This window comes from Dromaius novaehollandiae, chromosome 1, assembly GCF_036370855.1.
Source record: "Dromaius novaehollandiae isolate bDroNov1 chromosome 1, bDroNov1.hap1, whole genome shotgun sequence".
Lineage (NCBI taxonomy): Eukaryota > Metazoa > Chordata > Aves > Casuariiformes > Dromaiidae > Dromaius > Dromaius novaehollandiae.
Window position 1 is genome coordinate 87,130,708 of NC_088098.1, and position 15,672 is coordinate 87,146,379.

Below are 15,672 nucleotides of genomic sequence, written 5' to 3' on the forward strand. Positions count from 1 at the left end.
CAGGGTCTTCATGTTTGTCTATAAAGAATCTATAAGAATTTGTTTCTATATAAATACTTCATATAAACACTTCATGTTTCCTTGGCACCTTTACTTGAAGGTATGTATAACTGCCAAATATATATTTTGCAGAGTGGAAAACAGGGAGGCAAGTCATTAGAATGAGGATAGACTGAGGAGCACATAGCTAAAAATATGGGCATTGTCTGGGTTAGGTCAGCAAGTTAAATTGTTTGCAGGAATGGAATAGTATTTAAACAAGGGGAATAACAGCAGTCAACAGAATGACAAATGAAACAATCAGAAAGACAGGGTGCACATGCAAAGTTTTTGTGCTATTTATGCACCCACAAGTTTCCAAAATGGCAGTGGGACTGCAGTGAAATAGGTAAATAAAATGATGTACAGTGGGGAGAGGAAGGGAGGTCAGACCTGGAGGGATGTAGTGTGAGTGACGACAACAGAGAATGCCTGGATGAAAAGAGAATCAGAAGAGCGAGATTCTTTTTCAGAATTAGGGATAAAGTATGTCTTAATTTCTCTCTGTACAAATAAACTGAACCAGTGGGATTATTTCCCACAATCTTCTCCTATCAACCTGAAACTTTGACGCTTTCGGAGATTTTTTCTTATTCTGACAAAGCTGGAAGGGGTTAAACGAACTTGCAAAACAAACAGTGGGGACGGCAGTCTCTGCCAGGCCACCTCAAGCTAGGGAATTCCTGGAGGTACTACATCACCCGTCCAGCCTCCACTTCCTTGTCAGGAATCCTCTTGTTTTGGCAGGTCTCTGGAAAATGAGAAAGATGAAACTGGCCCTTTAAATGTGGAAGCAGCGGCTTATTAGTGTGAACAGCACGATCCACTGCAGTGTTTGAGCTGGCTAGAAGCAGGGAACATCCACAAATTACTGTACCTTAAAGTGTTAGGACAATCCAATGTGGCATATACCTCAAGGTACAGAGGTTCACTAATAAATACATGTGGGGGGGACGTCATGGTGCAAATTTCTTAGATGTCATCAACACCTGAAATGTTGTGAAATTATGTGTTTCAGTGAAACATTTCTATTATTTTTTCTCATTGAGGAAGGCTGTAAGAGAGCTCAATTAAGGTCTAGGTCCTACTTGCAAAGCACAAAATAAGAGTTAGTCCCCATTCCAAAAGACTTGCCCTCCAAGAGACATGTGAGGAACTAAGGGAGCTGCTTAAAGTCACACAAGAAATATTTGTAGCAACGGGAAATTTAGACAAAAATCATAAAATACCACGTGCCTTTCCCTAGTTACAGGAACGGGAAGACATTGTTACTTACATAAATTAGGACAGTAAGCAAACAATATGCAGACTGTTCACAATTACTACATCAAAGGAATTTAGTCAAAAAGCACCCACCAATTATTCCACAGTGATAAGTCATCAGCACACAGGCAAAAATGGTTCATGTAGCACACTGGGAGATAAAATCATGGCTCATCGATCTGTTTGCGAGCTAACAAGGACACAAAGAATAAGGAGGGCCTAGTAGTATAATACTACATATGACATAGCAGGGAACAGTTGATATTTGCTTTGATAAATATTCAGTGTAGATAGTGTCTTAAAAAGAATCACCTCATGATATTCAGCAAGAAAATGTCTACCACTTGGAAGGAACCATACACTAACTCTGAACACCCAGAATTCTATTAAGAATTTATTTGGGGTATTTTTTGCTTATAGAAATGGCAAAAGATGTCTCTTACCGTGTTTGCATAGAATATATCATAATAGGACATGGTTCTGGTTGGCATGTATGGGCTGTAAGGCATATGTGTACATATATTAATAAAATATGTAATATATTCTGGCTGTCAGCACTGCAGTAAAAACTACATCTATGGCTTAAAGTCTACTTGTTACAGAGTAGTGCTTCTCAAACATTCTGGAGTGCTATGAAACATGTCTCACAAATAAGTGTTTTCATATTAAACTAAACTGACAGAACAACTACAGCAAAAGTAATCTGAGGACCGGTTTGTTATGCACTTCACTGACCCAGATAGTACTATCAGGAGACCTGAGCACCACTGGAAAATTGGTCTGCATAGAGCAATATGGACAGTAAGAATTCAGTATAATCCCCAGACTGTGGTGAGCTGAACTGCTAAAAGAAGAAAATCCAGTATCTTACAGATTGAAGTGAAATCTGCATGGAATAAAAAGCACCAAGCCATTCTTGGACAGCAAGTGACCACATGGCTGGACTAGGGAACATCCAGCAATTTCTAAACTGTGGTAAACTGCAGATCTGAAATAAAGAACACCAGCAATGCCGTGGTGGCACATAAAGCTGAGATTAGGAAAGACCTGACAATCTTCTAACTGCAAGTAGAGCTGCACAGACTTAAAATACAATGAAAGGAGAACAAGCTGTTTTCTTCCTTCTCAATGAATATTAAGAACCGAATACATTTGTGGAATGAAGGGCAGAACTGTAATCAACAGTGGAACTCTATCAAAATGAGGAAAGTTAGATTTGCAGAGACACCAGCTGGCTTGGTCGAACTCTAAGAAGAGAACTCTAGAAGAGCCAAAGGCTAAACCAGAATCTTTAGAAACAACGATAACAACAACCAATTACTTTCTCATCCTGAAGAGTTTTGCATGGGCGTGTCAAACATGGGGAATCAACTAACCACAGCCTCTTTCTTTATAACATCAGTTATCACATCTGTCACCCCAACACAGTAATTTATTTTTTGGACTCATCCAAAGACATATATCCAGTGTTGATTTGGAGAATATCAGGTTTTATTTTTCATCTTTTTCTGTATGCTTTTCCAGCTGTTCTACATCAAATGTCTCCTATCAATCTGCCACACAAACCTCTCTACTATGGCAATTTCCAGCCACAACTTCTCCACTTAGACTCTCAGAGTTCACAAACAGCCTTGCTTTTGTTTCTATTTTGGGTGGAAACATGCTTACAGATCCTACACCTATTGTTAGATCTACCAGTTTAAACGCAACCTAGAAGAAGAACCTTCAGTCTGTAAATTAATAAAGTTCTGTCCTTCAATATTTGAATTGCTGCTCCATGTTTTGTCACACTTGCTTTAGACTCCGCATACCTTAGTCCTGGGAACACGTGCCTAGGAATGCATTGCATTCTGCACTGCATTTGCAATAAAGTACAGTACGCTAAGAATGATCAGTGCCAGTAATTGCAGTGTCCTCTTTCTCTTCAAAGCACATCTCATCAATAAACTAATTAAGTGAGCCCTTTGCCTGGCAATGCATCCCCCCTCCCCCCTCCTACACTATTTACTGAAAGAATTTGCATAAAGTACAGTACTATACAATAGGAATGTAAGAAAGGCTTTATTGGATCAGACCACAAATTCGTATAGTCTGTTTCCAACAATGGCTATAGGAGGTGCCACTTAGGAAGATAGCACAAACCTGATCACTTGCAATATTTTATTCTCCTCAGACTTTCCCAGCATATAAGAGCAGTATATTAGGAATGTTAGTGTTTACATACCTGCGCAGTCCTTTTAGTATCTATTTACGGACTTGCCATCCATACAATTACTGGTGCAAGTTTCCTGAAAGCTTTTATTCAATTTGCTTAAAGCATTAATAATCTCTGTAAATATACTGAATGTTTATTTAAGAATATGTCACACTAGGAAAAAAGTGTGCATGATAAGTAGACTCAGGCCATCTTGCTCTTGTACTGAGCTTTTCTGTATAGATGTTTCCATTCCCAAGCAAACTTACTGTGGCGTATAGCCACTCCACAAAATGTTTCAGGGGAGACATCATGGATACCACCAGCTAAAGAGAACAATGACAAATTCTAGCTACATTCTGCAACACTAATTTCAACTTCTTTCTTGTCCTCTCATGCCTATTATTTTTCATTACATTATTTGTTATTTAATATTGCTGCAAGTTGCATACAGCTGCTGAATTCCAATGCAAGCAAGCTATATTTTAACATTGGGTGGTAATTCCCAAATATTCCAGGTGCACTTCCACTAGCGGAACCATCTAATGCTGTTGAAAGGGAAAGGGCTTGCTTCCTCTATTCTTCTGCAAATTGATAGGCCATGAGGTCCTTTCTCCTTTCTTGTAGCCAGCCTGGTGCTTCCTGCATGTTTCCATGACTGATAATTTACTATCCCCCCCCAAAATTGCCTTTTCTGACTTTTTGCTTGGTTAGTTTTATGCCTTGTTAGCAATTCAGAGCATGTCAGGGAGGGCTACAGTGAAACTAGTATTGGCAATAAAAGCAGCAGGAACATGTGGCTAGGGCCATGGAGGAAGAGAGGGTACAGGAACTCTGTGGAAATTAAATGTTGATTTATCTCACTGCATCTCATATCCGGCTTATGTGGCTGAAAATTTCACCATTTTGGAATGGTGAAATTATGCCTGATGAAAATGAGCGCAAAAGCTGTTCTCTAACGTAATGAATGCAAACACTGTTCTATAGTAGAGCAGCTCCAGTCTATGTGGGTCTTATTCTTTCTTATTTCCAGAGTCACCTAATACAGCTTAACTGACAGCAAATGATCTTCCTGTGTTCTTTTATCCATTCTCAATCGACTTCCTATTTTCTTCTTGAAAATACTACTTTCTTCTCACCTCCCCCTTCCACAACACTAGCTACTCCATTTGATTCTTTCACCATATTCTAGCCATAGAATCTTAACTTCCCTTCTTCTTCTTAACCTGTTGTCAATTTCTCTCCTTCTCCTCCTGCTCCACATTAGGAGCGCTAAATTAGTGACAAAGGAAAAATAACTCTAGTATTCCATTCAGTGGTGTTACAGCCACCAGAGTGAATTCCTTCAGAGTGCACACTGCCAACTTACATCCTATATACGATAACATCCAATTTTTCATCATTAAAACTACTGAATGTTTAGAGACCGTAGACAAGCACAGAAAGTCCTCCAAAGAAAGTAAACAATATAGACCAGGCTCTGTCATTAAACAAAACCAACTGAAGAAAGTTTTTCCAAAGCTAATGGAATCTCACATTAAACCTCCTGCTACAAGAGGATTTTGAAATAAAAAAAAGAGGAGGTTTCTAACCTTAATTTTCTTTTTTGCACAGAAAAAGCTAAAAATGTGACATAAGTGAATTTTAAGGGCTGAGAAAGGAGATCAAAAACCCAAAATACATTGTCTTGGTAAATGCTTATTACTTTTCTGCCATGAGAATTAAGGAGGCACTGCTTCCTTACTTTTAAATACTTAGGAACTTTAAACGTGTAGGCAGCCCTGAAAACTCTTCTCACCTTAAATGTGATTCTCCACTTTCAGACAAAAGAAATCCATTAGTTCTGCACAACACAACAAGCATCTCCGACTCATCTGTTCCTGCAGTCTCTTTAGATTTATGCTTTTCAGGTATCTTTGAGACAGCTGAGGAACTAGCAGCTGCAGTAGAAGCTCTCCTTGCAACATCAGTCCTCCTGTGAACACATCTCAACCCAAGTCACTGTAGGTTGGAAGACAGCCATGCCAACAAAACACCAGACTGTACTATACATAACTTTTACAGGGTGTCCTATGAGAACTGGAATGGAGTAGAAGAAACAAAGACTGCCAGCTACCAAGAAGTTAAAGAACATTCAGCTCTGGCAGCTCAAACGTAACTGAAGTTCTCAAAATTACACACCTTCTTTGAACATATGAGCACAGGCATAACTTGCTTGGGGTTTTGCCTCTTTATACTCAGGAAATTAGTCATGGCTGCCTACGTAGACACAACATAATCATGCTCCTTATCCTGAGCTGTCTCAGCAGAAAAAGCAAAGTCATATTTCACCAAGGTGACTCAGCAGAGCCTCAGAAATGAAAGAAGAGGTAGACAGAGACAGGAAAAGGTGTTTCAGTAGCACCTTGTTCCCAATATTTGGTAAGGCTCTCAGAAATTGCTTCAGGACAAAGCTATAGGGAAGAATATGCTTAGTGATTACAGAGAGATTAATGGTGCCATGGAATCTACGTCACAAGCCCTTGGGAATAAAGCAAGCTTCTCTGCATACCTAGTTGATAAGAGAGTTTACTGTATGTAGTAAGTTAATTAGTAGCAGTCTGGGCAGGAGGTAGAACAGATAGTGAGATGAAACAGGGGAAGGGTGAAATGCCCCTCAGAGGCTAAATGAAGAACAAAGATCAACAATAAGATACAGGAGGAAAGAATGAGGGACAAAGAAAATCTGTGGTCTTGACTACAGAAATCTGCTGTGTTAAATGATGGCTGATCACCACACCATGCTTGAACAATAGAGAACACAAAGGTTTCTATAAAATCCACTTCTACTGCACATGAAAGGGAGATAGTTTCAGAAGATAGCATAAACATCCTTGTTTACTCTCCTTGACTTTTATCTCTTGTTTCATGAACATTGTGTAGTAATACCTGCCAAGCCTTTCCCAGATGACCCATTCGGGCCCCTCTGGGTTCTCAACATCTTCGTATTTCTACAGACTTCTTGATGGGGCTGTGGTCCATTTTTCTCCGTTATAAATACCCACACACTGTAAGCAATGACAGTCTGAACCAGACTGTGGACAGAAACAAAATGGCAGACTAAAAAACAAAAAATTCAGAAGTCATTCAGAAACACAAACAGGTTCTAAACAGAAGCACTGTGTGCTAGAAATTATATTATCGTAGTTAGTTTGTAGAAGTTCATAGCCCTTTGTATCTTCAGATCCAGAAGGCAGTTAGTATCACCTCCATGAACATATTCGATCAATGCATTCACAGCTGCATTACAAGGTTTCATTCTTGTAAATGCATAGTAATCATTCCTACATGGATTCAGCCCAGTCATCCATGTAATTCCATGGCTAAAATACCCAGCAGTTACTGATTAAACTGAAATGCAAGTAACACAAGCAACAATATATGCAAGCAACAGATATCTATTATTTCTAGCCTTTTTCATGTTCATCAATGATGTCTACAAATATTTCCCAAAAAAGTGCACCAGTCAAAACTACTAAACATATTTTAAGAAAGATCTATTTCTTTTTATCTCCCCCCAAATCTAATAATCTTTGCAATCACAGAGGTAGTTTTCCACCAACTAATGAAGCTAGTTCCACCTTTCTAACTTTCTCCTAACATAGCAAGAAAGTCTAGCCTCAAAATCTTCAGACAAGAGTGAAGTGCCTAGGTTCCCTGTACATTGCCTGAAGAAGGAAAAGTACTGCAAAATCCTATTTGACAACCAGTCAGTGTACCACAGCTGGGAGTTGCCTAAACTCATGAGGCTGAGCCAACAATCCCTAATGTAATTAAGAGAATATGCTGAGAGGAGATGGGTCTTGAATTCTACCTTTCTGTCACGGATTAGTGTTTACTCAGCTAAAAAGCAAAAAACCTCCTTCTGCTGGAACGGTTTGGGCTAAACTGATCAAACAGCCCTCACTGCAGCCCTAAAAGATATTACTGGTCTCTCCCCCTTCCCCTCCCCCATGCTAGATATGCATTCCCACTGCTTTTCTTGAATAGAATCTAGTAGTCAGCTGATCCTTTAGTACCAGACTCAGCCCACCAAACTGGCAAAAGATTAACTCTGGAAAAATGTAAAGACTTTTCTGCCAACTTAGTCAGCTGAACTGGCTCAGCAAGGGATCAGTGGAGCACCAGAACCATTGCAAGGGAGAGGACAGCATTTGACAGCTTGGAGCTGAGGGAGGAAGGAACAGAGACTACCATACTCCACAGCAGTAATCTACTAGAATGGTTCAACTGCCTTGTCAAACTACACTTTAAGTCACTACTTCAAAAAGTGGAACTATTTTCTTTTAAAATAATTCTTTTGGTAGTGAAGCTCTTTTATTACAGTAGCTCAGTAAACAGAACACTTAGCCATGTTCTGAAGTGTATTTTAATTCCCTCTTCAACCCAGTAGAATGTAAAACTACATCTTTTATCTCTAAAGAATAGTCCTAATAACTACCAGCCTACCAGCTACCCCTGGTTAGAAGGAAATTGCTCTTAGCATTGATGTGTCCAGACTCCACAAGTCAATCATGCTTTCTGCACAGAGAAACTGTGAAAACATTTTTGTCACATCTTCCCAAGCAGTTCTGTTTTCAAATTCAAATTCATTTTCAAAAAATCATTTTCAAATTTCAAATTGTTTTCAATGTTCAAATTCAATTGTTTTCAAAACTATGCAACCCCACACCAGAAAGAGCAGTAAGAAACAGATCATTTTTCCCATTTATATTCTTGCAAAAGGACATGCTACAAACCAGACACCTGACTTCTTCCTCTTTACACTGATGTTAAGTCTGACATCTTCAAAGGAGTTCTTGAACAGATAACAGTCAGGTTGCAATCTAAGACTGAGAGCTGAAAGCCCTTTATATGTCAGCAGCCAGAAAGGCAATCCTAAGGGAAAAATATAAGGAACATAAAAACATGGAAAAGTCTACGCTGGGAGACCATGTGGTCCAACGTTCTGTTGAAAGCAGGACCTTAGATTAGGCTATCCAGGGCCTTGTCAAGCTGAGTCTTGAATATTTCCAGCAAAGGTGATCCCACCACGTCTCTAGGCAAGTAATTGCAATGTTTAATTGTTTTCATATTGCAGATTTTATTTCCTATATACAGATGGAACTTCCCTGGAATCAACTTGTGCCATTGCCTCTTGTCCACTATGTATCCTTGTGAAGACAGTACCTCCATCTTCTCTAGATGAAGAAACTAGATATTACCCACTAGATATCGGTGATGTGATTAGACACTGCCCCCACTCTGAGCCTTCTCTCTCCTGGCTGCACAAAACCTATTCCTTCAACCTTTTCTCATTTGTAAAGTTCTCCAGCCCTCTAACTATCTTGATGGCCATTCACTGGACCCTCTCCAATTTTTCAATTTCCCTCTTGAACTGGGAGGACCAAAACTGTACACAATATTTCAGGTATGGCCTAACATGTGCTGAGTAGAGTGGAATAATCACATTCTTCGATCTGTTGACTATACACTTGCTGATGCAACCCAGAACATGGTTTGCCTTCATTGCTTCTCAGGCACACTGCTGACTCCTGTTCAGCTTACTGTTCACCAGGACCACCAGATCATTTTCAGCAGAGCTGCAGAGCAGTCAGTCAGACCCCAGTCTGCACAGCTACTTGGAATTATTTTGTCCGTGCATGACTTTACATTTATCTTTGTTAAACTTCATACAATTCTTGCTGGCCCAATCTTCCAGCCTGAAATTTATTAATAATCTGTCAATCTTTGTATTACAGATAAACATGAACTGCAGCTTATTCTGCATTCTGCAGTTAATTCATGTGCATTGTTTGAGAACTTCCAGTGATTTTCAGACACATACTAAAGGTTCAGATGACCTATAGACTTCAAGAATATTTCAGTACTTGTCTTGTTGCTCATCTGCATTCCTCATTCCCAGATATATCTGAGAGTAAAAAGAATTTTAATCTAGCCTTCTACAAAATAACCTATTGCCTCCTTTTTTCCTTTTGTTTGTAAAATCAAAAAGGGCATAAAGCAACATCTGACATGCAGCAGCCAATCAGGACAGAAAAAAGTATAGATTTATATTTTACAGAGCTCATAAATAGACTTACATGGTGGCCATGTGATATGGGCTGGGCCTGCAGTCCTTCCTGCTTTGTGAGGCAGAGATCAAGATTCTTCTGCTGTGCAGGGACAACAATTTTCAGGACAGTTTCTCTCATTAAAGGAAAGGAAACCAAACAGATCTCAAACAGGTAAGCACTCCCTGCCTGTTCACTCCACCCTTTTTCCCTAACCAGTTTCCTGCTTTCATGGGACAGACGTGCAAATCGAAAAGCTGGAGAAAGAGAAGGTATGTGAAACTATTTTGTATTCAGAATCTGGAAAAATTAGGTTCTAGTTTCCCATGCAAAACTAGTGCAACAGGATCTTCCTGGGGTTTGGTACCTTTCCCCTTCCCATATTCAGTAGTTTCCAGCTTTTATTTTAAAAGAAATCTTTCCTGTCTCCCTATAGGAAAACTCAAAAGAAGGAAGGGTGTTTTTTTTATTGGTGTCCCGTCCTAAGGTCAGAAGGGGAAGAAGCAGGGACAAAAGAGCTTTCACATTTCCCTGTGATGAAGAGAGAAGTTAAAATATGATTCTTCCTACCTACCAGAAGCTCTCTCTGGTGAGTGCATGATGAAAGCTGACAGTAAAAAAAGATAGCAAGAAGGTATTATGTTCAGAAAGAATGCATCTTTCTGTATGTGGCATGTATATATACATTTTTTGCTGTATAACATGGGAATGCATTTAGTGTGCAATAGAGCAGAATGTAATATGGAATTATATACAACTATTTTTGTTTAGAGATACATTTTTTTTGTGTGAATATGCATCTGTTGTGTTACGCTCTTTTCCCTCAAAGGGGTGCTCATCAACAACGGAATTTATATGTATAACACATGCAAGATGACTCCTTAATTCTGCTAATTCTTGAATACCATAGATTACTGGCATTCATTCCACATTCACTGTACGCAGTGACGATTGTTGTCTCTTTTACAGAGATGGGATTTTGAATGAGGGGCAGAAGGGAGTCTGTCAACTGACAAGGGCTGAGGTGTTCAAGAACAGAATGATGGGAAGAAGCACATCAACAGAAAAGATCTGAGCATATAGCCAGACAGTCAAACACACATCTACATTTTTCAAAAACAGACACGACACAGCTATATTTGGAACCTAATGTTATTGTTGTATTGCTACACTAAGGTTAGCCCTCCAATCACCTGGGCAGAGTGCCCCATTAATAGTGTTACCTTTCTTCCAAGATCTGAGCCATTATGTGAGTGTTCTTTATGCAATGCAAAAATGTCCTAGAATAAACCTTTTAAATTTATTCTGTGTTTTATATCTTATGGTAACATCAAATCCGCACCCTAGATTTCTCTCAGTTCTCTTAAGCGACTATACTTTTTCAGATAAGCCTGACAACAAATGCTTGTGGTCCATTTATGCCTTTTATGTCTTGCAACGGCAAGTCCAAGCATTCCCCTTATTTAATATGCATTCCTATAGCAAATTCTAAGGGCAATATATATATTTACATTGGCATGTATTTACACACGGATTTTCCAGGCTTAATATGTATGTATATATCTGTGTTCTCTCATGAGGGTATGTACTTAAGTATATATGTTCTTATTTTGGTCATAAAAATAAGAACATCTTTGTATCCTCATATTTTGTGCTGAAAAATTATTCTGTCTTCCACAGATGTCTGTTCCCTTAGCCACCCAGCTGTCCTCCATCGTCTGCTACCACCATCCATACTACCATGTGGTTAGAGTCACACTGGAAGAATATCCGCCAAACCTTGTTGCTTCTTTTCACTGCTGCTCTTCTCACTGGGGTCACAATGCTAGCCATTTCATCTAATATCAATCCAGTAGGCTATTTCTTCCTAGGTGTAGGAGGAGTGTGCCTGATTGGCTATTTGTTGAGCGTGTTTGTTGAGTGTTACCTGAAGCATCAGCACCTACATGATACAAACGAGAGATCTCCTAACAGACAGAGCCAAGCAGGGTAAGAAGAAACCCCTGTTATTCCTCTTACTTTCTCTTCTTAGATAAGACTACTTCACATACTGTTTTGCTGCCCTTTCCCCAAGGAACAAAACACAAACTCCATTTCAGAGTACAGAAGTTCATTCTAGGGTGTTTTTCCTCTATCATCCAGGTAGAGCTTGCAAGTATCTACGTCACTGACCTTCTGTATCTTGTCCAATATAAATTTTCTTCTCCTTGGGAACAAACTATTTCCAAGACTAAACAGATCCAGCCCCACTTTATCTTCCCTTGAGTAATCGAGTCTTGCTCAACAATGAGTCAGATAAGGAAAAAGGAAAAAATGCTGAGGTAATACTCAATCTTAGATGGTTTACTTTTATAAACCTTATTTCCAAAGCAACTGCTCCTTGACAAACTTTTACAAAGGAACCTGTAACTGGGTGTGTTTCCATTCTTGAAAACCCAACTTGACACTAATAGGTCCCGATTTTGAGAGGCTCTGAATACTTCTGCATTCTTTTGGCTTCATCTATGTTTTTAGGTATTCAGTGCCATCTAATTTAACCTCAATTTGCCTACTGTAGTTAAAGAACTTGACTTTATTTGCATCGTTGCTTGCCTGTCTGTATAACCAAGGATAATCATTATTCACATCCATAAACTGTTCAACATTCTCAAATAAGTTTTTGTATGAGGGCAAAAATGTTACTACATGTTAACTGTTAGAAATACTACATAAAAAGAAGTTTCATAGTGCATTTTGCTAGTTTGGGGATGTACTAGAAGAAAACTCATACCTATTTATTCAAAAATATGACCTAAAAGCGAAAAACGTCTCTAAAGTAACATTTTTCTCTGCAGACATACTTTTTTTAAACACAGAATGGAAAGTCCTTGTTTAGACTAAGTGAAAATGCTTATTCTTCTCCACTTATATTCTTAAAAATAGATGAATGTTGGTCTAATGTATTAAAATAGAGATAGAAAAGGAAAATCCTATTTTTCTTCTGAGAAATAGCACTTAGTAATAAATTTTAACTGATGGCAGATTTTAAATGAGGGGCTATTAAGCCAAGCCCAGGGCACTGTATTGAACAGTTTGAGTTATCACTTATTCTGGTAAGTGTAGGAAAATAAAGTCAAATAAGCCATTCTCCAGAAGAGGCGGCAAGACTAAGCTGGCTGGTCCACTGAGCTGATCCAATGGCAGAATACCATATACCAGACCACATGAGATAACAAGTCCTATCTATTGTTTGCAGCAAAGTCCCTATTTCACATTATCCAGACTGCCTGCCTATGCATAAAACAAACAATAAAATAACCAGTTTAACTGTCATTCTTCTCTTTTTTGCATAGGGTGAATGCTGCCTATGAAGCACCTACCTATGAGGAGGTGATGACTACGTCAGCTCCCCCAATATGGACAATTGCGTCCAATCCAGGCATAGTGCCCTCACCACTGAATGAGCCTCCACCTTACAATGCAGTTATTGAATCATCTGCCCAAGAAGAGACTGTGGTAGAGACTCTCAGGGTCTCAGTGCCAAACACAAGGTGCACCTCTGAGATAGACAGAGGCTCCAGGATGCACTTGCAACTGGTACAGCCCCCCAGGTTGCAGCGGTTTGTTTCAGACATCCATGAAATGAAAGGTATTGAAGACAGGTTTGAGCCACTGGAGCCACTCACTCCACCACCTGCTTATGAGAGTGCCATCAACAATGAGATCTTTGAAAGTGCTTTCCAGCCCTCAGTATTATGATTAATTCCACCTTCTATGAATTCAGGACCAAACCCTCACCACAATGCAGGCTGCACCTGGAGGGAAGGAAAAAGAGATGAGTCTTTTTCATGCCTGAAACAGTAGAAGTTTGTCTTGCCATTCTTCAGACCAGAGCTGAACTAGAAACATAGCTTCTGATTTCACTAGAATCTTCATGCATGCTCAAAACAATACCACAGTTCTTTGTCCAGGCAAAATATACAGAAGACCACTAGGAAAAAAAAGCTGTGTGATACACAGCAGCAATTCTGAGCCTAGGGATACACCTTTTTGGAGGAGGAGAGTGAATCATGGGAAGAGACAAGGTTGCCAAAGGACTGCTGAAGAAGAACTGTGGATGTAGCCAGGACAAGCTGGTTTGGAAAGGACAGGAACAGAAACACCAATAAGTAAGAGGAAGATACTAGCAGTTTCTCTCCTGTAAGAGAGGCCAACAATGGGACACATACACATACCCTCTGCCTGGGCCACCAGTCTTCCCAATTTTACAGGAGAAAGTATTTCTCTATTGTAATACAGGCCATCACAGATCACTCTAGATACTTTATTGTCATCATGGCTGATGTGTTTGCATAGAAATGTCAATGCTGCTCAAGTTCTCGGCAACAAACCTGTGTGTGGATGGTTTTGTTTGGAAAGGCCCAGTCCCTCTTCCAAGGCCAAGTTAAGACTGCAGCAGAGAGCACCTGGGAATAGCAGTCATGAAGCACATGTGATCTTTGTCATGATGGCTCTGGTCTGAAGCCAGATCCTAGCTCTCACCAATCAGCAATACTACACTGTTTAAAACAGCTGAGTCAAACTGTTATGTTCTGAAGTGTTAGAGTTGAAGTGGTCTGCAGTATGCAGAGACTTTCAAGTTTGGTGAACGTCCACATAAAAACATGAAATATGGAGGTCCAAATTTCCTTATGAAAGAGAGCAGCAATCATCACAACCTTGGAGTACTGGAGGATGGAGGGGGGGGAGGTAAGAGAGAACAGCAACAAGCCTGTGGTTAAGCGCAGCCATTCAGTAGCACATGCAGAGCATCCAAATATCCAAAATAGCATAAATTCTTATTGAAGTTAGCTGTAAAAAGTTCTTGAATGGCTTTGATTCAGCAGGGTGACGCTACACTTAACCAGTTGCATCATATGACTGCATCATTTTTAATTCATACCTGGAACCATAAAGCCATGGGTTAGGAGCAAATATATTATTTCCAGTTGTTTGAGTCTTTATAGTTCAAAAGAAAATGACTTTGTATGTTTGTTACAAATAAAGAGAACTATTAATGGTGGATATTAAGAACATCTGATGGTATCATCAGTTTTTCCTCGTCAGAAACACACCACAAAATCATGACTAACAGCTGCTTGCGTGCTGCTTATTTGATAACATTGGCTTAGAAAAAGGAGAGGAATTCTATTTCTAAATCTACAGCTGAATCTCTTTAGTATCATTAATGACAAAGCAGCTATGATATCTCTATCATTAAAGTATTATGAGAGAAAAAAAACTGCCATGAGAGACATTGCAATTTTTTAAAAAAAGGTTAATTATTTCCTGCATGCTTCAGAACGCAGTCTGCCGCTCAGCAAAACCAAGAGAACAAATTGCAACTAACAGTTACAGGTAGCAGTGTACCACAAAGGAAGAGATTTATGGCCTAGGTTAGGCATTCCAGGATCTTTCTGGCTGCAACAAATTCCTAGGAGTCAGGAAGAAACACAGGCAACCAGCAGAGATAAAAGCTAGCCAAAAGAAAGAGAAAAGATGTCTCCAGTTATGATCAATAGGATTTTTTTCTTCAGCATCTGAGAGGATTATTCAAGCACTTCAGCTTGTGTTAAGTTTTAACACACACCAAAGAACAACAATTTGAAGCTTTACGTGGCAAGAGCTGAAAGTGTTTCCATTAAAAGGATACTTGCTTGCTTTTCCCTTTCTCTTTATTTCAACTGTACTCCACATGTTCTGTATGCTCCCTTTCTTCCTCTTATGTACTCAAGAACACTGAAGCCCTTTTTTGATTTCACCTGATTTCTGCCTAACAAAATGCATGCAACAGCTCCAAAAAAATACAGAAATCAGAGAAGCGGTATGTTTGCAAAGCAGCATACCTGTTAATTCTATTTGCATGCAGAAACACTTTTACTAATCTTCTGATATGCAGAAACGCAACGGCAAGGAGGGCGAAGGCGACGCCCGCCAGAGGCACGCTGACAGGGCACCCGGGAACACCAGGCAGACCCGCCCCCAACAACCGCCACCGTCCCAGGGCCGGAAGAGCAACAAAACCTCCCTCTCCCTCCCCGCCCAGCGCCTCACACCAAGCCGGCG

At 39.7% G+C, this 15,672-nt stretch overlaps 2 protein-coding genes across 2 annotated transcripts in view; one reads left to right on the forward strand and one right to left on the reverse strand.

Moving 5' to 3' along the window:
* Window positions 1-15,491, reverse strand: part of LOC112990861 (rap1 GTPase-activating protein 1-like) — a 65,616-nt gene extending 50,125 nt beyond the window's left edge. Inside the window, exon 1 of the mRNA XM_064518926.1 lies at window positions 15,453-15,491. The gene's annotated coding sequence lies outside the window, so the exon portion shown is untranslated. The remainder of the gene's footprint in view (window positions 1-15,452) is intronic.
* On the forward strand, window positions 9,627-15,268 carry TMEM139 (transmembrane protein 139). The gene is made up of 4 exons (XM_026112884.2): window positions 9,627-9,762; window positions 10,025-10,177; window positions 11,269-11,577; window positions 12,921-15,268. Exons 3-4 carry the CDS (start codon window positions 11,330-11,332, stop codon window positions 13,324-13,326), a joined length of 654 nt encoding a protein of 217 aa, XP_025968669.1. The 5' UTR covers window positions 9,627-9,762; window positions 10,025-10,177; window positions 11,269-11,329; the 3' UTR covers window positions 13,327-15,268.
* Window positions 15,492-15,672: the final 181 nt, after the last annotated feature.

Excerpts from the sequence above, each read along its gene's own strand:
- TMEM139 (XM_026112884.2), top strand. The coding sequence starts at position 11,330 with ATGTGGTTAGAGTCACACTGGAAGAATATCCGCCAAACCTTGTTGCTT. Across the intron at positions 11,578-12,920 it reads AACAGACAGAGCCAAGCAGG|GGTGAATGCTGCCTATGAAG; the intron begins GTAAGAAGAAAC and ends TTTTTTGCATAG.